General features: G+C 48.3%; 1 protein-coding gene across 1 annotated transcript; it reads left to right on the forward strand.

Annotated features, from left to right (window-relative positions):
* The first annotated feature begins 18,785 nt into the window (after window positions 1-18,785).
* GAL3ST2 (galactose-3-O-sulfotransferase 2) lies at window positions 18,786-23,002 on the forward strand. Its single transcript, XM_039488846.1, has 3 exons — window positions 18,786-19,036; window positions 19,903-20,182; window positions 21,683-23,002. Exons 1-3 carry the CDS (start codon window positions 18,786-18,788, stop codon window positions 22,505-22,507), a joined length of 1,356 nt encoding a protein of 451 aa, XP_039344780.1. The 3' UTR covers window positions 22,508-23,002.
* The last annotated feature ends 978 nt before the right edge of the window (window positions 23,003-23,980 follow it).

A 23,980-nucleotide genomic window follows, 5' to 3' on the forward strand; every position in this document is an offset into this window, starting at 1 on the left:
TGAAAGACACGGGGTCAAGCTGCCCTTTCTGTGGCACCCAAAACCCCCTCCCCTCCTTCCTTGGATAAGCTAAGCCTGCTGACTTGGCTGCTTTTAGCAATAAGCAATAGTGGGTTCAGGCCCTTTACTGGTTTGCTGACATCTCCTGGTACAGGGGCATCAGTTTAATAATACTGCATAGGGCCCCATAAATCCTAGGGATGGCCCTGATAAGGTGACAAGCCTACTTATAAACTACGGAAGGTAAATAGAGAGCCTGATGGTGCTAAGCAAAAGGTAAATATTTGGTTCATTGTCTTTGAAAATGTATCTGATAATGAGATATAGAGAATTTAATCTTGCAGCTCAAGAGTGGCAGAAACTGGGTCTGTTATGGCCAACAATGATCTCTGCAACAGTTACGTGGAGTAAGACATCATGTGCATATAAATTAATCTTACAGGTTTCTGTGTAAACTAGGAGAAGACCAGGTCTATTCTTGTTCTTCAGGATTTTTTCACTAATCCTGTAAGGCGCATTCCTTTTACCAAGGGGGCCAATTTTCACAGAAATATATGTTGGGATTCTTGCCATGTTAGATTCCTTCAAGGGTGGGATCTCCTACAGTCTTTATCACCTCCAGCAAGCAGCGCTGGCCCATGCACCCAGCTGGCCCATTAATCAGCTCGCCAGTGTAATACTGGCATTGACAAGCTCCAAATTTGCTTCCTACAGATAATCTCTAATAGTCATTGAAAACTGGAGGTTCTTGTGAACTTTCCTGCCTCTAAACTTGTTGGTTCAGATCTTCGCTTTCTGGAGCAGGACCTGCGCAGTCAGGTGGGCAAAGATGGGCATTATACCATCTTCTGCTTCCCTCCTCTCGGCCAGTTAGAGTAGCCTCAGGGATGCTTTAATCCATTCTGGTGGCAGTGACCCCTTTGGGAGGTGGAATATTTAGTCAAACTCTTGAGACAGGAATTGGGGAATCTGAAAGACAATAGTCTTGGAAGAAATGTCTATTCCTTGAAAATTCATGTTAAATCTACTCAAGACTCAAACTCTATCACCACCATTAGGGCATTCTAGTAACCAGACCAGCATATAATTTTTAACCAAGGGTGGACCGTGGGATCAGATTATGAGTGAGATTGGCATGGCTCTGCCACGGAGCTGTGCTGATTTACACCAGTGATGAGTCTGGCCACATTACATGTGCAGCCTGTAGAGTACCGCCTCTGCAACAAACAGGGCCTTTGGTACAAATCACTGGTTGAACTGAGAATCTGTGAAATGTCATAATGAAGTGGAAGAGAAAAAGTGACTCACTCATTGTCATGACTAACAGACAGATTATAGCATTGCTTTGCCTGGGTTACAGAGACATAACAGCTCAATATCACATAATGCAGATCTGTGAAAAGCCTGTGATAGTGCAATGTCAAGAAGCCACCCTGCTTTGCTTTTTGCAAACTGGGTGGTTGTTGTCTCTTCTTTCCAGAGCAGATTTTTTGTTTTCTCCACTCACTCCCACCTCCCTTTTTCTCACCCTGTGAGACTTAAGGTTTAAAATTCTGCTTTGTGGCCTTTTTAAAAGATATCACTGCCTGGTGCAGGGTATATGCAGAAATAGCTTCTCACGCTGACTGTTCTTTCCAGTTAAGTGTAGCCCTTAGAGAAGGGTGAGGAGCAAACCTGGCTGGCAGAGATCCACCACAGACTTTGGGGCTGCAGGAACTTTGCACAGATTTGGCAAGGCTAATGGTGCATGCAGCGAGAAGCAGGGCCACCCAGAGGATTCAGGGGGCCTGGGGTCTTTGGCGGCAGGGTGTCCTTCCGCTCCGGGACCCACCGCCGAAGTGCCCCGAAGATCCGCGGCTGCCGAATTGCTGCCGAAGACCCGGCACTTCGGCGGTGGGTCCTGGAGCGAAAGGACCCCCCGCTGCTGAATTGCCACCGAAGACCTGGAACAGAAGAAGCTCCAGGGGCCTGGGCCCCATGAGAGTTTTCTGGGGCCACCAGAGCGAGTCAAGGACCCCGCTCCAGGGCTCCCAAAAAACTTTCGTGAGGGACCCTGCGGGGCCCGGGACCTGGGGCAAATTGCCCCACTTGTCCCCCCCAACCCCGGCGAGCAGTGCTTTTCTGCCTGTGTCTGATTGTAGAGCTTGGTGGCAGAATGGATGTACAGCTTGCCCTGGACTAGGAAGAGAGAGGAAGGAGTTGCTAGAGGATTGCGATTCAGCAATTCAACCCCCAGTTTTATTTTCCTAATACAAGTTTTTGTCAAGACTTACAGCTCCGGTTTTGGGCAGGGCTGCCCGGGAGGGGAGGGGGGCAAGTGGGGCAGTTTGCCCATGGCCCCGGGCTCAGCAAGCCTCCCCACGAGACTATAGTATTCTATAGTATTGCAACTTTTTTTTATGGAAGGGACCCCTGAAATTGCTTTGCCCCAGGCCCCACTGACTCCTCTGGGTGGCCCTGGTTTTGGGTCTCTGAATACACCGCCCTTCGCTCACAGGATAGAATGCTTCTTGCTGTTACTGAAGGTTACAACGCAATTACTCCTGTGACAGACTTAAAAAGTGGACTCATGGAAAAGTGCATGGGGATGGCCACAACACTGAAAGAAGGGAGAATTCTTGTGCATTAACCCAGAATAAAGTCCAGGATTTCTTGAATCATGGTCTGTAACAGTCTCCAAACAAATAAGCAACAAAATAGAAACATCCATGTACACCTCTTCTGCCAGGTGTGGGCAGCAAAAAGGTCCAGGTTCAAATATCCAAGGGATCCTCTTGAAATTAACAAACAGCACCTGCTTCAGTCCCAGCCCAGAAACCTGAGAAAACTAAATATCTTCCCTGGGCATCCTTACCCCTCTCACAAGCATGGAATCTGCATATGAACCAAAGAAAATGTATTAAGCGACACTGCATGAATGTGGGAAAACACAGCAACAATACATCAACAATATGATGATATGAATAATAAGTAGAACACCCATCCCCACAGTATCTAGGGCAGTACTCATTTGACTCAGTTTCCTCACCTGTTGGTGTGAACAGCTGACGAACAAAGGTCCCTTGAGCATGTCACTTTTCCCTTTCCTCCTCTGTTGCCCCCTACTCACGGTTTGTTCTCAAAGGGTAGCAAAGTCCCAGAGTCCAGGAGTGAGCTCAGGTAGGCCTGGCTCCAGCCCCTTGGGGAAGTGCCACTGGTTACCATGAAGAGACACCTGGCTGCTACTTCAGCGTCATCTTTCATCTCTGTGGTAACTCTTGCTGTCTCCCTGTCCACTCAGCTGTTGTTGCCCTCTGAAACTGCAGTGAAGAACTGCTATAGCATCACTTATCACATTGATGCTGTCCCTTCCCCCATCTCACCAGGGTCTGGGGCCAGTCCAGAGGCTCCACCACTTAACCCTGGGGTCCCTGATGTTGTGAGTTCAGCTCCAGTGGGCTGGCTAAGGTGATCCTTCCCAGAGGTCACTCAGCTCTGGCCTTGCACTCTGTGCCTTTATGTCAGCGGGCTGCTGGAAACTTAGTGGGCTCTCTCCCAGTACCAAAAGAAAGGGGAAGGGATGAAGAGAAATCAAGATCCCAAGACTGACAGTCTCCAGGGCCAATCGGGAGAGGCCAACGCTCCAGGTCAGCCTGATTGACATGGCAGATAGACCAATGAGGAAGTCAGGAGCCCAGGACCAATCCTATGTGTGAGCAGGAGCTGACTGAGCCAGAGTAGGGCAGAGCTAAGGGGAAAGCAGCAGCCAGGGCTGAGCTGGGGGCAGAGCAGCAGCACTGAGCCAGAGGAGGTGGAGCTGGAGCCGACCAGGGCCCAGAGCCAGGAGCTGGCACAGCACAGACCAGCTGCGTCGATGGGGAGCTAGGGTTGAGCTACAGCAGGTGCTGTGGGCCCAGAGCTGGGGAGCAGACACTGGCTGTGCCACTAGTAACAATGGGGATGAGTATGGCTAGCAGCTGCAGAGCGTGAGGGGGGCCCTTGGCAGGGGGCCCAGCACAGGGAGACATTGCTGGACAACAGGCCTTGCAGGCCAGCAGGGCTGGCTCCAGGCAGCAGCGAAGGAAGCAGGTGCTTGGGGCGGCCAATGGAAAGGGGAGGCATGTCTGGGTCTTCAACGGCAATTTGGCGGCGGGTCCCTCAGTCCCTCTCTTCCTCTTTGAGCTGCCACCGAATTTTGAAGCGGTGCGATTGAGCTGCTGCCGATCGGCTTTATCTTTTTTTTCCCCCTCACTTCACCACTTGGGGCGGCAAAACAGCTGGAGCTGGCCCCAGAGGGGGGACATGATCCCAATAAGAGGGGCAACACTGGGGAGAGAGGTCACTGCCACCTAGTGCCTGAGGGCTTCTGGCCACCGCCAGAACTGGGTCTGACTCATGGTGTCACTGCAGCATAGCCAGGGCCTGTGGGGAGGCCTGGGATGGGTGAGGAACAGACTGTGACCTTCCCTTACATCCCAGAGATGGCTGGTTGTGGTGTCCCCACAGGCAGGATCCTTGTTACTTTAACCCAGTGGTTCTCAACCATGGGTATGCGTACCCCTTGGGGTATGTGAGGTCTTCCAGTGGGTACTCAACTCATCTAGATCGGTGTTTCTCAACCTGGGATTGTGACCCTGAGTGCAGGTCACAGGACAGGTTTAGGGGGGTCACAAGTGCAGGGTTGGCCATAGGGGGTGGCAAGTAGGGCAGTTACCCCAGGCCACATGCCACAGAATCTCTGCAAAGCTAAGTTACATGCTTCAACGCTGGGCAGCAGGGCTTGGGCTTCAGAAAAGGCTCACAAGTGAAAACAGGCTCAAGTATCATATTGAAATGAAAGTATAATATTTATATTCCAGTTGATGTATTTGATAATTATATGATAAAATGAGGCAGTAACAATGTTTCAGTACTAGTGTGCTGTGACACTTTTGTATTTTTATGTCTGATTTTGTAAGCAAGTGGTTTTTAAGTGAGGTGAAACTTGGGGGTATGCAAGACAAATCAGACTCCAGAAAGGGGTACAGTAGTCTGGGAAGGTTGAGAGCCACTGTTTTAACCTTTCCCATTTTTTCTTTATTTTTTCCCCTGTTTCTTGCTGTGGAGGGCACAAGGAGCAATTTGGGAGGTGAAATCCACCCTTCACCAAGGGCCAGGGTGCAGGGTTTGTTGCACAGCGCTCTTCCTACAGCTGCTGCTCCAGCCAATGGTCTGGAATAACAGCCACAGTCTCACTGTAGCAGTTGGGCAAGTCACTGGTGTGACGGGTTGGATCACAGAAACCCCATTGGGAGCTGCCACCTGATGTGCCAAGACTACTTCTAGCCCTGCCTTCTGTTATATCCTTGGGGCAGCCGGTTTAGGAAGAAATCACTTGAGGCCAGAGAGCAGACAGCTAACCAAAACCTCCATTTTATTTACAGAGAGAGAGAGCTCACTCAGCCGGTTGAAACCGGCTGAGCTATCCCTTAATAGTCTAACTCAGTTGCCATAGTAACAAAACCCATGACAACCAAATACACAACATATTCCTCCCCGCCTAATAAGAACATCCCCTAAATAAAACACACACTAAACTAGAGAAGGAGGGTAGACTGCCTCCATTCCTGGCTAAACCCTGGGGATTATTTTGCCCCATAACCGTGGGTTCGCCCTAACTAAAGATCCAGCCGATGAGGAGGCCTTCTGTCTCTAGGTGGATTACGGCGAACTTCTGGTGTTGTTGCACCCGAAAGTACTAGGGGCTCAGGGTCCGCAGCACGAATAGGTGAGGAGGTGGTATCAGCTCGTGCTGGGCAAAGGGGTATCTCAGCTGCCGGCAGTAATGGAGGAGAACAGTCAGGAACAGGTGACTCATGATTCGGTGTCTCACCAGGAGGGTGAAGTCAGAACCCTCAACTGCAGATGGGTCCTGTAGACTGGCATGACCTGGCAACAGCTGATCTACATGTCGCCGCCAGGTAAGATTCTCTGCAGTCCGGACTGTATAGGAAACAGGTCCTGTTTGAGTGATGACTGTGGCCGGGACCCATTTAGCTCTGGAAGTATAATTCCGAGCCAAAACTGGCTGTCCTGGGCTAAAGGTTCGGTCTTTTGCTCTGGGTGCCCGTCTGATGACTTGATATTGCTGCTGATGTTGCACAGTTTGTCTGGGTTCAGAAGGTTTCAGCAGATCAAAGCAAGTGTGCAGCTGTCGTCCCATCATTAGAAAGGCTGGGGAAGCCTGGGTCGTAGCATGAGGTGTGTTTCTATAGGAAAGTAAGAAGGTATCCAGACGCTTTTGAATGGAGTGTTGTCCCTTTGCTGATTTCAAAGCGTTTTTCATTGTCTGCACAAATCTTTCAGCTAATCCGTTGGTGGACGGATGATATGGTGCTGACGTGATGTGGTGTATCCCATTTGCCTTCATAAAATTTTGAAACTCCTGAGAGACGAACTGCGGTCCGTTGTCGCTCACAAGTTGTTCTGGCAGACCAAAACGACTAAAGAGTCCTCATAATTTTTGAATAGTACTCTCTGCAGTAGTGGACTGCATTATAGAGACTTCTGGCCATTTAGAATGGGCATCTACTGCCACCAAGAACATGCTTCCTTCAAGGGGGCCAGCAAAGTCAACATGAACACGTTGCCACGGGTTTTCAGGCCAGTCCCATGGGTGTAGGGGTGCCCACTGGGGTGCATTTCTTACACCCTGACATGACATACAAGCTTTTGCCTTCTCTTCAATAGCACTGTCCAATCTAGGCCACCAAAAATAGCTTCGTGCAATTTCCTTCATGCGCACTATTCCACAGTGACCAGAATGTAGCTGTTCTAACATCTGTGATCTCAGGGGTGGTGGAATAATGACACGCCTCCCCCACAACAAACAACCAGATTGGACCGATAACTCTGTCCGCCTGGACATGTAGGGAACAAGGTCGGGTGAGACCGAAGAGGTCTGTCGAGATTTTCCATGCATCACCAGGTCCATAACTTGGGATAATGCTGGGTCAACGCGGGTTGCCTTCTTTATCTGAGTAGCAGTGATGGGTGTATTCTCTACCTGTTCAAAGTAGAAGATTTCCTTTTGGGCACTATCTTGATGTTTGACCGGTAAAGGCAACCTTGAGAGGCCATCTGCATTGCCGTGCAGAGTGGATTTCCGATATTTGATTTCATATGTGCGTGCAGAAAGTATCAATGCCCAACGTTGCATACGACTAGCAGCTAATGGGGGAATGCCTGTGTAGGGTCCAAAAATTGATTTCAGAGGTCGATGGTCTGTAAGAAGAGTAAACTTTTGCCCAAATAGGTACTGATGAAACTTCCTAATTCCAAAAACAATTCCTAATGCCTCACGTTCGATTTGGGCGTAGTTAGTTTCTGCTTTGCTTAGAGTGCGTGAAGCAAAAGCAATAGGTCTTTCTTCTCCCGAAGGCATAATGTGTGACACGACCGCTCCCACTCCATATGGGGAAGCATCGCAGGCCAATTGCAGGGGTAAGGATGGATCAAAGTGCGTTAGAACTTCAGAATTTAACAATGCATCCTTAGCTTTGTTAAATGCAACATCACAGGCTTCAGTCCACTTCCAGGCCTTGTTCTGCCCAAGGAGCTCATGAAGTGGTTTTAGCAGTGTGGCTAACTGTGAGATGAACTTCCCATAATAGTTCAGTAGTCCTAGAAATGAGCGCAGCTGGCTTACATTTCGAGGTGGGGGAGCCTCCACAATAGCTTTAACTTTTGCAGGGGCCTTATGAAGACCTGCAGAATTGATGATGTGTCCCAAATATTCAACAGAGGGCTTGAAGAATTCACACTTGTCTTTGCGAACTCGTAAGTACTCTTCCAGTCTTTGTAGGGTAGCCTCTAAATTCTTTAAGTGATCCTCTTCATTTCTTCCAGTGACCAGGATATCATCCAGATAGCACTGAACTCCTGACAAGCCACACAAGATCTGGTCCATAGCCCTCTGGAACAGGGCGGGAGCCGATGTGATTCCGAAGGGTAGGCGACAGTATCGATAAAGCCCCTTATGAGTCACAATAGTCAACAGCTCTTGGGACTTTTCATCGACGTGCATCTGTAAATATGCTTGACTCAGATCAATCTTACTGAACTTTTGTCCCCCAGCCAGGCCTGCGAAGAGGTCATCGATGCGGGGAAGCGGGTATTGCTCTGCACACAACACTGGGTTGACAGTGACTTTAAAATCACCGCAAATCCGGAGAGAGCCATCTTTCTTTACTATTGGAACGATAGGAGTGGCCCATGAGCTATGGGTAACTGGTATTAGGACTCCATTGGTGACCAGGCGCTCCAGGTCTGCTTCAACTTTTGGCCTGATGGCATATGGCACAGTTCGGGCTTTCAGATATTTTGGTGGACTGCCAGGTTTAATGTTCAATGTCACAGTGATTCCCTTCATACTTCCCAAATCATCTCCAAAAACAGCAGCATGTTTCCTTAGTATAGGGTTAGACTGGTTTCTTCTTTAGTCATCCGGTGCACTTCTGCCCAGTTCAGCTGAATCTTCCCAAGCCAAGACCTACCCATTAAGGCTGGGTAGTCACCTCTCACCACAAACAGTGGCAATTTAGCCGCCTGTCCATTGAGCTCCACCTTAACATCAATAGTGCCCAACATGGGCACAGCTTCACCTGTATACGTCTTCAGAACAGTTTTTGTTGCCTTAAGCGGAAGATGCTGTAGCTTTTCCTTATACACAGTCTCAGGAACCAGCGAGACAGCTGCACCGGTGTCTAGTTCCATGCGTATAGGTTTGCCCTCCAATAAGGGGGTTACCCAGTATTCATGTGAGCCCGCTGCCAAAGACAAAGCATGCAGTGGCACTTCCTCTTGTGAGGAGGTGTCACCTTGATCATCCTGGGTCTGCTCTAGGGTATGCAAGGTTCCTCTTTTTGTCGGCCAGACCACAGGCCTCTTTTTCTTTTGTTTACAGGCATACTCGATGTGTCCCTTTTTGCCACAGTGTCGACACACCAGGTCCTTACACCAGCATTCTGATGCCTGGTGACCCAGCTTACCACAGCGGTAACATTCTTGACTCTGCACCGTTTTGTGGGTCAGTTCTTGTGACACTTTTTGCACCCTAGGGGATGCACCGATGTATTGTGCCTCCCTTGTAGCCAGTTCCATGGAGACAGCAATATCAACCGCCTTCTGTAATGTAAGCTGAGCCTCTGTCAGTAGGCGCTTCCGTATAGCTTCATTGCAGAGACCACACACTAACCTGTCACGCAGGGCATCATTTAACATCTCTTTAAATTCACAGTGTTCTGTTAGCTTTTTTAAAATGGCTACAAATTGTACAACTGTTTCATCTTCCTTTTGGTCTCTTTTGTGGAACCTATATCTTTCAGCAATTACCAGTGGTTTTGGGGAGAAATGAGACCCCAGGATTTCCACAATGTCACTGTAAGATTTAGTCTCAGGCTTAACAGGGTGTAGTAAGCTGCGTAGCAGAGAGTAGGTTTTAGCCCCTACAACAGTTAAGAATATTGGCACCTTCTTCGCTTCTGTAATGTCATTTGCAATACCAAAAAGCTCAAAACGCTCAGTATACACATGCCACTGCTCTGTATTCTCATCAAAAGGCTCCAGGGGCCTGGTCAGAGTAGCCATGATTTTTAGTTTCACTTTCACAGTCAGTGCAAACAAGCAGCTTTTTTTCTTTGTTTGGTCTTTACCTTGACTTCTACTTCCTTCTGTTACTGGAGCAGCACCAGGATCCCATCCTCGTCGCCAGTGTTATATCCTTGGGGCAGCCGGTGTAGGAAGCAATCACTTGAGGCCAGAGAGCAGGCAGCTAACCAAAACCTCCATTTTATTTACAGAGAGAGAGAGCTCACTCAGCCGGTTGAAACCGGCTGAGCTATCCCTTAATAGTCTAACTCAGTTGCCGTAGTAACAAAACCCATGACAACCAAATACACAACACCTTCCCTGCCGGCTCGGGACCTCAGCACCCTGCCTTGCTGAGCCAGATGCTCCCATCTGTGCCAACAAAGACCCAGGGTCTGAATTACTTGCCCCAGTGCTGCAGGTTTACCTGAAAGCAGCTAACAGAAGTGTTCCTGTCTTTAACACTCAGCTGCCCAACTCCCAATGGGGTCTAAACCCAAATAAATCCATTTTACCCTGTATAAAGCATATGCAGGGTAAACTTATAAATTGTTCGCCCTTTGTAACACTGATAGAGAGATATGCACAGCTGTTTGCTCCTCCAGGTATTAATACAGACTCTGGGTCAATTCATAAGTAAACAGTGATTTTATTAAATACAGAAAGTAAGATTTAAGGGGTTCCAAGTAGTAACAGACAGAACAAAGTAAGTCACCAAGCAATATAAAATAAAATGTGCAAATCTATGTCTAATCAAAGTGAATACAGATAATCTCACCCTCAGAGATGCTTCAGTAAGTTTTTTCCTCAGACTGGACACCTCCCAGGCCTGGGCACAATTCTTTTCCCTGGTAAAGCTCTTGTTCTAGCTCAGGTGGTAGCTAAGGGATTCTTCATGATGGCTCCTCTCCTCCCTTTGTTCTGTTCCACCCATTTATATATCTTTTGCATAAAGCCGGAATCCTTTTGTCCTTCTCTGGGTTCCCACCCACTCCTTCTCAATAGAAAGACACCAGGTTAAAGATGGATTCTAGTTCAGGTGACATGATCACGTCACTGCAAGACTTCATTGCCCACTTGCCAGCACACACATATACAGGAAGACTTACAGGTAAAACACACCCATCTGCAGACAATTGTCCTGGTTAATGGGAGCCATCAAGATTTCAAAACACCATTAATGGCACACACTTTGCATAATTACAATAGGCCCTCAGAGTTATATTTCATATTTCTAGTTTCAGTTACAAGAGTGATACATTTATACACAAATAGGATGATCACACTCAGTAGATTATAAGCTTTGTAATGATAACTTACAAGAGACCTTTTGCATGAAGCATATTCCAGTTATATTATAATTACTCATTAGCATATTTTAATAAAATTATATAGACTGCCATGTCACAACTGGGTCTTCATAAATGTGGATCTTCACCCCACCACTGGCCTGAATCCTAAGTGACCATGATGAGACTTGGGGTTCAGCCTCCCAGGAATCCTGGGCCCAGCCTTATTGGGGTTACAAGGACCCTGCTGCTCAGGAGAGCAGAAGGGGAGTCCTCAAGGTCAGGCAGGCCTCTGGGTAAAGGAAGTGGGAGCAAGGACTCAGATCCTTTCACTAGCCCATTCTAACAGGGTAGTGCAGAAGTCAGGAAAGTTCTCCTCAATAGCAGGACCATCCCCCCCCTTTCATTTAGCAAAGAGCTGCCTGTAGTGGGAGGCCAATGGCATATAGGCCCTTAGCCGTGAGGATTCACTCCTTGGACACAAATCAGATAAAGGGGAAGGGGAAAAAAACCTTCTACCTTGTGGCAAGATTTTTCCCCCCACATTTTTGGGTGGAGGTTCAGGCTGGTACAGTTTGTTAATTTTAAGAGGAACCCCTAGGTGTTTGAACGTGCACCTTTTTGCTGCCAACATCACCTGGCAGAAGGGTTACATACATGTGCGAGGCCAACAAAAACCAGAGGTGTAATACAGCAAAATGTGACCGACAGTTAGACCCAGGCTGTGTAGCTGTGTGTACAAAAATATACAGAGATAATATACAACCATCAACAGGCAACAATTGCAATTCCCTCCCTGTCCTCCAGGGCCAGGACTGGAGCCAGGGGCAGCTCCAGGCACCAGCATGCCAAGCGCGTGCTTGGGGCGGCAAGCCGCAGGGGGCGCTCTGCCAGTCGCCGCGAGAGTGGCAGGCAGGCTGCCTTCAGCGGCATGCCTGCAGAGGGTCCGCTGGTCCCGCGGCTTCGGCGGACCTCCCGCAAGCTGCCGTTGAATTCGCGGGACCGAGGACCTCCCGCAGGCAAGCCGCCGAAGGCAGCCTGCCTGCCGTGCTTGGGGCGGCAAAATACCTAGAGCCGCCCCTGACTGGAGCCTTACTCTTCGCTGTCAGGAAGAAGATGGAGTCATAATTCTCCCACTCTGAGCTATGTGCGTGTGTGTGGCTTCCCTTCAAGATTACAAAAATCATGAGACTCTCACTGATGGTTTTCCCATATCCGCCTCCTGATGCATGAACTCCCAGGGATGGGACGAGCGTTTGTACCTGTCTCTTGTTCTCCTGTGTATCGGCAGTGTCATCTCAAAGCTCCTCTTGCACCCAGTGGACACGTAGCCACTCCCTTTGTCCCAGCCCATTCCAGCCTTTTATAGATGTGATTGACTGCTAAAAATAGTGGCACTAACACGAGACACTAGGGGAGCTGGAACGAGAGGGAAGTGTATTTGGCTGGTTTGCAAAGGACACTCATTCAAGCTCACTGTGGTGAAGTTGGAGACAGCATGAAAAGCCTAGTATGCTCTCGGAGGTAAGAAGACAGCAAGGGGCAAAGAAGTGATCATGGGGGTATGATCAAGAAATAGTTTTATAGGAAGCTGTAGTGAACGTGTTGGCTAAGCTGTGTAAATAGTTCATATGTCTCTGAGCTCAACCCTGGCTTGATCCAGGGCCAGAGATTAATTGTGAACTGGCTGTTCCTTGCTGGGATCCAGGTGTGGGTGCAAAGCTGGGAAAGCAGCCTTTAAGGAATATTTTAAATTAAATCACAGTATAATTTTGTCACATGTCTCTGAAGCTGCTCTTTCCTTCCACTTTGATCCAAAGGGTCAAAAGTTTGTCCAAATTCTTTTTTTAACATTTACATATAATATTTGAAATATCAGAATATCAGAGTTTGGCGCTATAGTTTTGGCAGGGAAGGCACTTTCAGCTAGACCCGTGTTTTCAAGTGCTTTTATAGCCCATCGCTCAGTGTTGTGTGGCCCCTCTGGGCAGGGGCGGCTCCAGGCACCAGCGCACCAAGCTCGTACCTGGGGTGGCAAGACGTGAGGGGCGACCTGCCGGACGCCGTGAGGGCGGCAGTCAGGGAGCCTTCGGCAGCATGCCTGCGAGAGGTCCACCAGTCCCATGGCTTCGGCGGCAATTTGGCAGCAGGTGCTCTGAAGGCGCAGGACCGGCGGACCTCCCGCGGGCATGCAGCCGAATCCACGTTACCAGCAGACCTCCCGCAGGCATGCCGCTGAATCTGCGTTACCAGTGGACCTCCCGTAGGCATGTTGCTGAAAGCCGCCTGCCTGCCGTGCTTAGGGTGGCAAAATACATAGAGCTGCCCCTGCCTCTGGGACTGATCCACCAATGACTTGACTCTTCTACAGCACCCAGCTGGAGGATCCTTTAGTTCATGCTGCAGAAGCTCATAGAAATGTAGGGCTGGAAGGGATCTCAAGAAATCATCTAATCCATCCCTCTGTGCTGAGGTAGGATTAAATATACCTAGACCATCCCTGTAGGTGTTTGTCTAGTCTGTTCTTAAAAACCTGCAATAACATGATTTCCACAGCCTCCTTAGGTAACCTCTTCCACTGCTTAATTATCAGGTAGCCTAAATCTCCCTTGCTGCAAACTAAGCTGATTACTTAATTGTGAGGCTTCCAAGGTGGCACAAGACCAGGAGTACCAACCTCTGGGCAGACTGTTAAAAATAATAGAGCACAAACCCCAAGTTGGTCGTGAGTTCTAAACTTAGATTTCACCAACCAACTCACCAAGTGCAAACTCCTCAGGTGCATTAACAGCCTTAAACACAGTCACAGATAGCCCTCTTGGATACTCCTGTCTGTCTTGTCACCGTGTTTCTGTGATAGATGGCCCTTAAGACAAAGAATCACAGCAATATTCAGGTTACTCCCAATCCCAAAGGATCAGTCACTTACCCCTTAGGTCTCACATCAAGACAATACTTGCAGCAAATCCTATAATAAATTATATGAAGATTAATTAAATAGGAAAATAGAGTTATTTATGAGGTTAAAGCAAGTGAATATGGATTCTCGATCTCTTTCTTATGCCTAGGAAACTCCTTGTCCCCCTAGGGTCTGTCTACACTGCAAAGAAAAACCCACAGCTCGCCTGTGCCAGCTGACTCAGGTTGGCAGGGCTCAGGCTGCGAGGCTGCTTAATTGCAGTGTAGATTTCACAGGGTCCTAGAGCCCAGGATCCAGCCCAAGCCCATAAGTCTATACAGCAATGAAACAGCCCTTTAGCCTGAGTTCTGTGAGCCCAAGTCAGCTGGCATGGGCCAGCTGTGGGTTTTTCTTTGCAGTGCAGACATACCCCCAGAGTCCAAGCAACATAGAGATCCTTAGGTCCTTTTGTTGGGGGGTTTCATCCCCCTTCTGCCATGTGCTCTCAGCTGATGGGAAGAGTCCATTCCTGTGATTTATCTTCATGGGGAGGGGAGCAGAACAATGAGCTTTTAGTCCTTTTGTTGACAATTTCGCAATCCAGATGTAGGGAGTTTCCAGCTGTAAGATCCACCCAGAGCTGGTCTGGTATTGCTGGGTCTCCTCTTTTAGAAGGGGCGTAACAGTTTCTTGTGTGGTGATTCATTTAGTCACAGAGGCTCATGCTTAGGTTTGCCAGTCCTCCAGGATTGTCTTGGAGTCTCAGGAATTAAAGATTAATCTTTAATTAAAAAGTATGTTTTGTGATGAAATCTCCAGAGTACATCCAACCAAAATTATTAAGCCTGCTCATGCTTCACCTGCACAAATATTACATTACAGATATTACAAGTGGGCTTAATGTAGGCAGCAACTCACAAGCATTCGATAGAGTCCAGACACGAAACACTTTCTTATCATTCTAATACCTGTCCTACCAATGCAAACCTCCAGGTGAGCCAGACAGAGTCCAGCTATGTATCTGGCAGTATTCAGATGAGCCACGGGGACCTTGGCATGAGCTGGTGCCTGCTAGGCCAGTGTCATATTTGTGTCCTACCTTCAGTGGACATGGAGGACAATTGAGCAACAGTAATACGTGCAGATAGTGGAGGTCCATAGTGCTGAATGGCCATGATCACAGTCTTCTTTATAACAACTTTTTACATAGTTGAAGACTGTTGTCAGGGTCCCCTCTTCCCCCCACCCAGCTCTCCCACCCCAGCCTTCTCTTCTCTGGACTAATCATGTCCAGTTCCTTTAACATTTCCTCAATGGTCATGTTTTCTAAACCTCTGATCATTTTTGTAGCTCTTCTCTGGACTCTTGCCATTTGTCCACATTTCTTGGCATAGCTCTGGAGATCTGGGGTTCAGTTATTGGAAACAATTGAGATGGCCTTTGTGACATTTCTCCTGCTTGTTCTCAGACCAGAGATGGTCTTGGGTGTTAGGTTTGCCTGAGTTTGGTTATCTCATAAATGACCACAATGAAGAATTTCACCATGTTTCTGCACTCTGATAGCTCAGTTGGTTTCTATTAAAACTTCAATTTACCATGGTTTGACTCTCAAGCCTCGGGCCTGCTTTGAAGGAGCCTGGTATAAGACAGAAAAATTCTAAGCAGCTTCCGGAGGTGTAGACATCCAAACCTACACACTGCCTTGTAATCACACATAGTTTGATGCAGTCAGGGCCAATACATTCCTGATGTTACTCCCCTGAAGTAAGCAGAGCTACACCAGGGATGGGTCTGGACCCATGTGTTTCAGAATAACAGTCTATTTGATGTACCTACGCTGAAACAGGCACACAGGAATAACTTGTGTCTAAAGTGTAAAGTTTGTCATAGTGATTTGCCAACAACCAGACAAAATTAGTCACATATTATTTGCAACAGGCTGGATCTTCAGTTGGTGTAAGTTAGCACAGCCCCTTTGACACCAGGGGAGACTGTCTAGGTGACTTCAGGCGAGCTGTGTCAGTTTGTACCATTGGAGGATTTGGCCCTATAGCTTAGGTTAGAACGCAGTCTCCCCCAGCCAGCCCACTGCCATAAGGTGACTGCCAGAGCTCCGAGGTGAAGTTCTGGGTCGCTGGCATTTCCATGCACCCATTCACCCCGTCCCTGCAGCAGAACAAGCTGCAGGATTTTCAGCAGGCACATGTGCTCCTCTTGGATCCCTGGCCTTGGCTTCAGCAGTTTCCCCAGAGCATTGCGAGGTACTTCCCTCACTCCCCACAGTTCCTGAACAGCAGTGGTTCCCCATCCTGGAGACCGACCTAGAGCTCCCTTACTTCCCATGTGCTACCCATCTGACTTCAAAGGATTCATTGACTTCAGGCAGTGTGTGTCAGCACTGAATGAGTCCCCTTGTGAGTGGGCTTGTGGGGGTGATGTCACCTAGCTAAGTTCCCTCTAAGCCGCACAGCTGCCTAATAAGTGCCATGCAGGCGTTCATGGCTGTGGTGAGAAGAAATGTCTCTCCCCAAGCCCTGAACATGCCATGGAGCCCCTCCCCCAGCCCCAACCCAGCCCCGGCCCTGCTGCAGCCAGGCGCCTCTCCCTCGCCCCCACCCAGCCCAGCCTGGACCTGTTGTGGCAGGGGGAAAGGTGCCTCTATCCTGCACCCCAAATGCTGCTGCGGGGATAGAGAGCTGGGGGGGAGTCCTCTCTCCCCACCACAGCCCCGAGGAATCCCACTGCACCCCAACCTCCTCATCCCCAGCATCACCCCAGAACCTGCACCCGCAGCTGGAGCCCTCACCGCACTGCACCTCAACCCTCTGCCCCAGCCCTGAGCCCCTCATCCCCAGCCCCACCCTAGAGCCTGCACCCCGAGCCGGAGCCCTCACTGCCCCGCACTCCAACTCTTTGCCCCAGCCCTGAGCTCCCTCCCATACTCCAAACCCCTCAGCCCCACCCTGCCATGTGAATTTTGTTATGTGAACCAATATGGAGGTGATGTGTATTGGGGCACATAACAAAATTCATTCCGCACATGGGTGGGAAACATTAGAGGGAACATTGCCCTACAGGTTCAGCTGGGCTGAGAAAAAGAGGCATCTGGGCAGGTTCACTGGAGGCGATGGAGCTGGTCTTCTCTCCAAAGACAGAAAAAAATTATGACATGTATAGAGGGTGTGGAAGGGCAAAATAAACCAAGTGGCAGGGATACAAGCCTTGTGAGCATAGTATCAGAGGGGTAGCCGTGTTAGTCTGGATCTGTAAAAAGCGACAAAGAATCCTGTGGCACCTTATAGATTAACAGAAGTATTGGAGCCTAAGCTTTCGTGGGTGAATACCCAGTTCATCACCCACTTGTGAGCATAGTTACTGAGTGGAGGAGCTGCCTTTGTTGTCGAGGGAGGGTTGTGGGTGCAGCTGCAGAGATCAAAGGTCTGTCATCTTCATTTTGGAAGGTGGAATTCTAATCAGCTTTCCATTGCCAACTCTTGCGATTTGATCATGCATGTTTTTCTGAGATGCTCTGCTTTCTTTTGTAAAAAGGGAAGTTTTGTATCCTGGGGGTTGCAGAGAAAAGCTTGAAAGCATGAAGTGAGAGAACTCTATGGCTCAGGACCCAGTAAGCAAAGAAAAAGAACCAACATTTAGTATTTTTCATAAATACCTCTTGATTTTTAAGCCAATCACATGATTTTTGGGGCCTGACTATTTTTGAGTGCTCTGGGTTGGCACTTGTGTAGCCTGCATGGGCAGGTCAGAGAGCAGCTGGCTGCAGCTTATTTCAGCAAGCTCTAGTTGCTGTTGTGTTCGAGTTATGTGAGGTTTAAATTAAAAGAATGTAACTGTTAAAACACAAGCACTCTTGCTTTACTCAGAGAACAAGAGTTAACACCAGGGCAGGAGAGGCAGATGCTGATCAATGTGCTCATGCTATATAACAACATGGAGAGGCCAGAAAGGAGGCAGCTGTAACCATGGGTGGCAAGTTTGTAGAAATTTTGGTGGTGCCCAGAACCTGCCCCCCCAAACTCCACCCCCACCTGCCTAAGGTTTTGGGAGAGAGGTCTGGGGTGCAGGTCCTGGACTGGAGATTAGGGTGCAGGGTGCAGGCTTTGGGATGGAGTTTGGGTGCTGGGTGCAGGCTCCAGGCTGGGGTGGGGGTGGGTGTGCAGGAGGGGGGTGAGAGGTGCAGGCTTTGGGATGGAGTTTGGGTGCAGGCTCTGGGCTGGGGTGTAGGAAGGGGTGAGGGGTGCATGCTCTGGGAGGGAGTTTGGGGATAGGAGGGAGTGCAGGGGTGAGGGCTGTGGGGCTGAGGATGAGGGGTTCATGATGTGGGGGGGCTCAGGGCTGGGACAGAGGGTTGGGGTGTGGGATGAGGGCATTAGGACCCTGGGGCAGCAGACAGCAGTTCTGCCAGGAGCCGTTCTACTCCGGCAGCAGGAGCAGGCAGGGGAGAGGCGCCGCGCTGCTTTCTGTCAGGCAGGGACGCGGCGGGGCAGGCGGGGGAGGGGGGGGAAGGGGGAGACCCGTGGGGGCCGGGGGAGACACCCAGCTCCAAATATTGCTGGAGCAGGCCCCCAGCCCTGAATATTCCTGGTGCTCGAGCACTGCAAACATATATAACCTGCTGCCTATGGCTGTAACAGCCATTAAGGGATTGTCTGCACAAACATTTAGCTTGTGACAAGCTGGGCTGTAAATCTACCCCTCGCTGGCCTTCCATGCACTAAGCGGCCTTGTGGACCCAGCTGACATGAACTAGCAGTTCCCTAGTGCACTTCAATCTACTCCCTTTTCAAAGTGGGGTAGCTCCTCTGACTGCCAGATACTGGGCATGGCCGACAAGGGATGAATCACTGGTATTGTCCTGTTCTATTCAGTCCCTCTGAAGCACCTGGCACTGGCCACTGGTGGAGACAGATGTTCGTATCAGATTGCACAACGGAACTTTAATGCGTGTCAGCAGGGTCCACTCAGACAGTTGCATGCAGCAGGCTAGGGGGACAGATTTACACCCAGCTTGCTGCAAACAAAATGTTTATGTAGACAAGCCCTCAGTTACAAAGAGTGGCAGGAAATTTGGTGTGGCTCGAATTGGGAGGACATTAAATTTTATTTTGGACTCACTGGATCTCCATTTCTTTTGCAGGCATTCCAGACTCCTGGGGCTTGTTACTCTTTGGCTGGGAGTCATCTTTCTAGCTGGATTCTTCCATATGCATGTAAACATCACCTCGTAAGTCCACTTTCTACAGTGATAAAACAAGTAAGGAGAACTTGCCACGTGCCCTGTTTGTGCAGGGGCAGCAAGATGATCCATCATATCTTATATTTTTGGATTGCTAAATGTAGCCCTAAGCACAGAGACTAGGGCTAGGATTTTCAAGTCTGGGGGCCTGAAGATGGGCTCCTAATTCTATATCTAGCACCTAAATAAGTGACCTATCAACACTGTAGCACGCCCAGCAGCTAGGAGTAGCTGCAACAATACTAACACAGCAAGGGGAGTGAGCAGGAGAAGTCAGAGCCTCTCTAACCCCCCTCAGTAACAAATAAGATGATTGTTGTGTGGAGCTGAAAGAGCCATGCAGACTGGCATTTGGAGCTAATGAGGGCAGAAGAGGGTGTGGCTCATCTATGGTTTCTAGAACTACAGACAAAGTGCTGGATCTTTAGCTGGTGTCAATTGTCATAGCCACATTGACTGCAAGGGAGCTATGCCTATTTACACCAGCTGGGGATATGGTCTTCAACAGAGCTATGACCAATTTACACCAGTGGGAGATGTGGCCCATTGACTTCAATGAGGCTATGCTGATTTATGCCACCTGGGGAATGGATCCATTGAATTCAATGGAGTGATGCTGATTTACACTAGCTGGGGAATGGGCCCACTGAGTTCAATGGAGTGATGCTGATTTATGCCAGGTGTGGAGCTGGCCCCAGTTATCCCAAGGAAAGGTAGTTCAGGTTAAACTTTGGTGGCTTTGGAAAAGTAAAGTGGGAGGGGCAGGAGGGTAGGAAATGGCAGGGGAAAGCAGCGCTGTCAGGTGGAAGAAATGGATTACAACACCAGAGAAAACATTTCCCATGTGCTTTAAGTTCATACAGAATGTGGAGGTTTTCCACCAAGTACCTGAGGCCCAGTTACCCCCAGATGAATGTGATGTTTCTCAAGACTCACAAAACTGCCAGCAGCACTGTCATGAACATCCTATTCCGGTTTGCAGAGAAGCACAATCTGACCTTAGCCCTTCCTGCTGGCCAAAACTACCACCTGGGCTATCCTCATCGCTTCATGGCTCAGTTTGTAGAGGGATTTAAAACCATGGGACAAAGCTACAACATCATGTGCAACCACATGAGGTTTAACCTCCCAGAGGTGAGATCCTGGACAGTAGCAGTTGGGTATGCATCTTGTGAAATGACTGTGGTGCTGTTATTATCAGGGATCCTAGTTTTCCATGATAAAAAAACAAAATTCACCAATAAAAAAACATAGAAATTCATGTTTTTTTCGTGATTAAAATGAAATTCTGAACTTTTGTTACCCTGGCCACAGTATATATAGGTATCAGTTGAACACAATGTTTTATTGATATATTTACAATTTTAAAGCAGGCTTGCAGTTGGAGCCCTGGCCATTCTCCTGATTATCTGAATTGTTTACAATCCGATCTGGCCTTGGTCCCAATTAGATCAGATAATCAGGGTTCCACTGTATAGGTTTTTATTTTCTCACAAATGTAAAAACTAAAGATTCTCTGTAAAAATGCAAATTTCACATTTTTTCCATGGCAAACAGATTTCTAGGATCCCTGGTTATTATCTAGCACTAAATATCACTCTGCAGAGGCCTTTCCATTCAAGGAGCGCATTGCAATTGGCATGTAAAATGTTTTATGAGTTAGGAATTAGTACGTCGGCCTTCAATCACAAAGATCACTAGTACTGGGGAATGGCCATCATTAGCTGGCAATTCCTCTAAGAATCTTAGAACTGACAATTATTTATAAAACAAACAAACAAACAAGACTGGAGTTACCTTGTTTGGCTCAGGGAGGACCCTTTGCTTTGGAAAATAGAGAGTCAACTTCTGGGCCTGGCCATGATCTTTCTGTCTTTCTCTCTCTTCTTGATGGAGTAACTGGGGGTGAATTCCACTCCATGCTCATAAATCCCAAGCATTCAGACTCTGTGTGGAGGGCACAAAATGCAATTTGGGAGGTGAAATCCACCCTTCACCAAGGGCCAGGGTGCAGGGTTTGTTGCACAGCGCTCTTCCCACAGCTGCTGCTCCAGCCAATGGTCTGGAATAACAGCCACAGTCTCACTGTAGCAGTTGGGCAAGTCACTGGGTCTCCACCACTGGCCTGAACCAATGTGTCCCTCAGCATCAGCCAAGTGAGGCTGGCCTAGAGCCCACATCCATGGTGTTTAGGGGTGCACAGGTACCTCAAGTACGATACCCCTCTGTGATTGTTCAGCCAGAAAAACCCTCATGCAGCTCATCATAACATGCCAAACTATTCACTCAGCCCTAACAGGAATGAGAAAGCTCCGCTTCCATATGCTTACTATAGTGAGTGGCCAAGGGCCATGTGTGCTGGTTTAGCTATACCAGTACAGCAATGCTGGCAAGCCTTCCTAGCACAGAGAGAGAACTGGACCAGTTGCCTACAACCTGTCAATACAGTGCTTGTACTTAGACTTTCCCACCTGACTATGTTTTAACCCCCTGCAAATGATCTACACTATGCTTGTTCTTTTGGCCTGTTTACCCTTAAAGTCAAGTAGGAGCCATTTTTGTATCACAAAACCTCTCCTATGCATAAGCAAGAGATACATTAATGGCCACATTGTGCTGTCTCCTTATAAACAGGTCCGAAAAGTAATGCCAAACACCACCACCTACTTTTCCATCATGAGAAACCCAATTTCACTGATGGAGTCCTCGTATGCCTATAATAAATTTTTTACACCAGCATTTAGAAGGTCAAAGGATGTGAATGAGTTTCTGGCATCTCCATGGACATATTACAATATGAGTGAATACAGAAATAATGTTCATGCGAGGAACTACATGTGGTTTGACTTTGGCTATGATAACAACGCAATGGACACTGAGGACTATGTTCAGCGTGTCCTAGCGGAGATTGAACAGGCTTTTCAGCTGATGCTGCTAACTGATTACTTTGATGAGTCCATGGTCCTGCTGAAGGAGACTTTGGGCTGGGAGCTGGATGATGTGGTTTACTTCAAGCTGAATTCCCGAAGTCAGGACACTATCAAAAGCATGACACCTGAGAGCAAGGAAAAGGTAAAAGAATGGTGCTCATTGGACTGGAAGCTCTACCAACACTTCAACAGGACCTTCTGGAGGAGAATTCAGGAGACAATAGGGCTAGAAAAATTGGATCAGGAGGTGAATCTCCTGAGAATGAGACAAAAGGAACTTATGGAGCTGTGTCTCTTGGACCCAATGCCGATAGATAAGACCAAGATCAAAGACAAAAATCTTAAACCCTTCCAGTCAGGGAGTGCAAATATTCTGGGCTATAATCTTAAAGAAGACATGGCTAATGAGACTCTGAGAACCTGCCTGAGACTGATCACACCTGAGCTTCAGTATATGTCGTATCTGTATGCTCGTCAGTTCCCAGAGAAAACTAGGAAGAGCACAGCCTTTTCCTTGTGGCGGAGGTGATAGTGTTGGTGGACTGTTAATATCACCCATAGAGCAATAATGCTGATAACATTCCTATCACCTTGTTCATGTACCTCCCAGAGATGTGTGTTTACATTTTTGTGGCCCAGTGGAGTTAACCCATGAAATTTCCTTACAGAGATTTCAGATCCGTGAGTGAGGCGGGGAGACAGGGTGTGTGTGGCAGGAACACAGCACTCCCCAGCTGACTCCATCTGGCATATGGTTCCCTGGACGTCTTTGCTTGCTCCAGCCTACACAAGGGGCTGGGCTGGGGTGAAATTGGCTAAAGAACCAGGGAGCTGTGATTTGTTCCCTGACTGCCTACTGTCCCTGCTGCCCAGAGCAGATACCGGCCTTTCCTCTGTGGGTGAAATACGAATTTAAATCACAGCATCATGTTTAGTGCAAATGCCTGCATTGATCTTGTTGTAAATGGAAAATGCTGCAGAGAAGTGACTCTGCAGGAAATTCCCCTTTCCCATTCTAGGCTAACGCAGGGATTGCCAGTGCAGTACAGGTCAGTTTCGTGCACACAGACATTGCAAAGATCAGACAGCATGTTTAGCAGGCCTGAGGGAAAGCTTTATATTTCAGTTTATTTGATTGTACTTTATATCACAAGCCAGTGGAACTGAGCTCACAGAGTGTAACATGCTGGTTGTTGGAAACACAGGAACAGACTCCTGAGATACAACATCCCTTTGAGTCTGGAATATATTAGCCCTCCGCTCTAAGAGAAGTCATACAGAACTCGCCTGCCATGCCCCTCTGTCCTGGCTATTCAATGGGAAGTGGAATGGTCAGTCAGAATGATACAGAGGCTTCAGAACTCCAACTAAAGATGTAAAATATTTTGGCCACATAGTTTTGTCCCATTTTACCTCATATAAGAGATAAAAGGCTTCCATGGGAATCATCATCATGTCAGCAGTTTAAACAGCATGGTTACATGAGGAGCTCTTCTCTTTAGACACACTCCATTTTGTTTAAATCAAATCAAATCAAAGCCTTCCCTGTGTAAGGCCTCACTCTCTCCTTCAGAATCTCCATAAACTGTCTCTCCCTGCCTTTCCTTTCCAGTAATGGTTCCCATCCTCCACTCCGTCCTTCCATGTAATAGCTGCAGAGAACAGACTATTCAAGGGCTCTGGGTGGGTAATAGGTTGTATCTATGATATAGAGGCAGTGTGATCATTAGCAGGGCTACAGCCTGGGACCTTCAGAATCAAAAGGCTTTTGATTCTGAAGGTCCCAGGCTGTAGTGGAGGTAAAGGACTTATGCCATGTGCCATCGCTAAGTTGCAGGCTGTGACATTCAGTGGAGACAGGAACATGACCACATGCACGCACTAAGCCAGGCTCTCGTACTCAGAACCTCCACAGACAGACCAAGCCAAGCCCCAAACGTCAGCCCAACTCAGAGAAGCCAATAGACCACTGTGATTTCAGTCAGCAGATGTTTCAAGCTGG

The sequence above is a fragment of the Mauremys reevesii genome, linkage group 9, assembly GCF_016161935.1.
Source record: "Mauremys reevesii isolate NIE-2019 linkage group 9, ASM1616193v1, whole genome shotgun sequence".
NCBI lineage: Eukaryota > Metazoa > Chordata > Testudines > Geoemydidae > Mauremys > Mauremys reevesii.

Coding starts and splice junctions, on each gene's coding strand:
- GAL3ST2 (XM_039488846.1), top strand. CDS start 18,786: ATGCAGCAGGCTAGGGGGACAGATTTACACCCAGCTTGCTGCAAACAA. Junction 19,037..19,902: donor ATGCATGTAAACATCACCTC/GTAAGTCCACTT, acceptor ATGTGCTTTAAG/TTCATACAGAATGTGGAGGT. Junction 20,183..21,682: donor TGAGGTTTAACCTCCCAGAG/GTGAGATCCTGG, acceptor CCTTATAAACAG/GTCCGAAAAGTAATGCCAAA.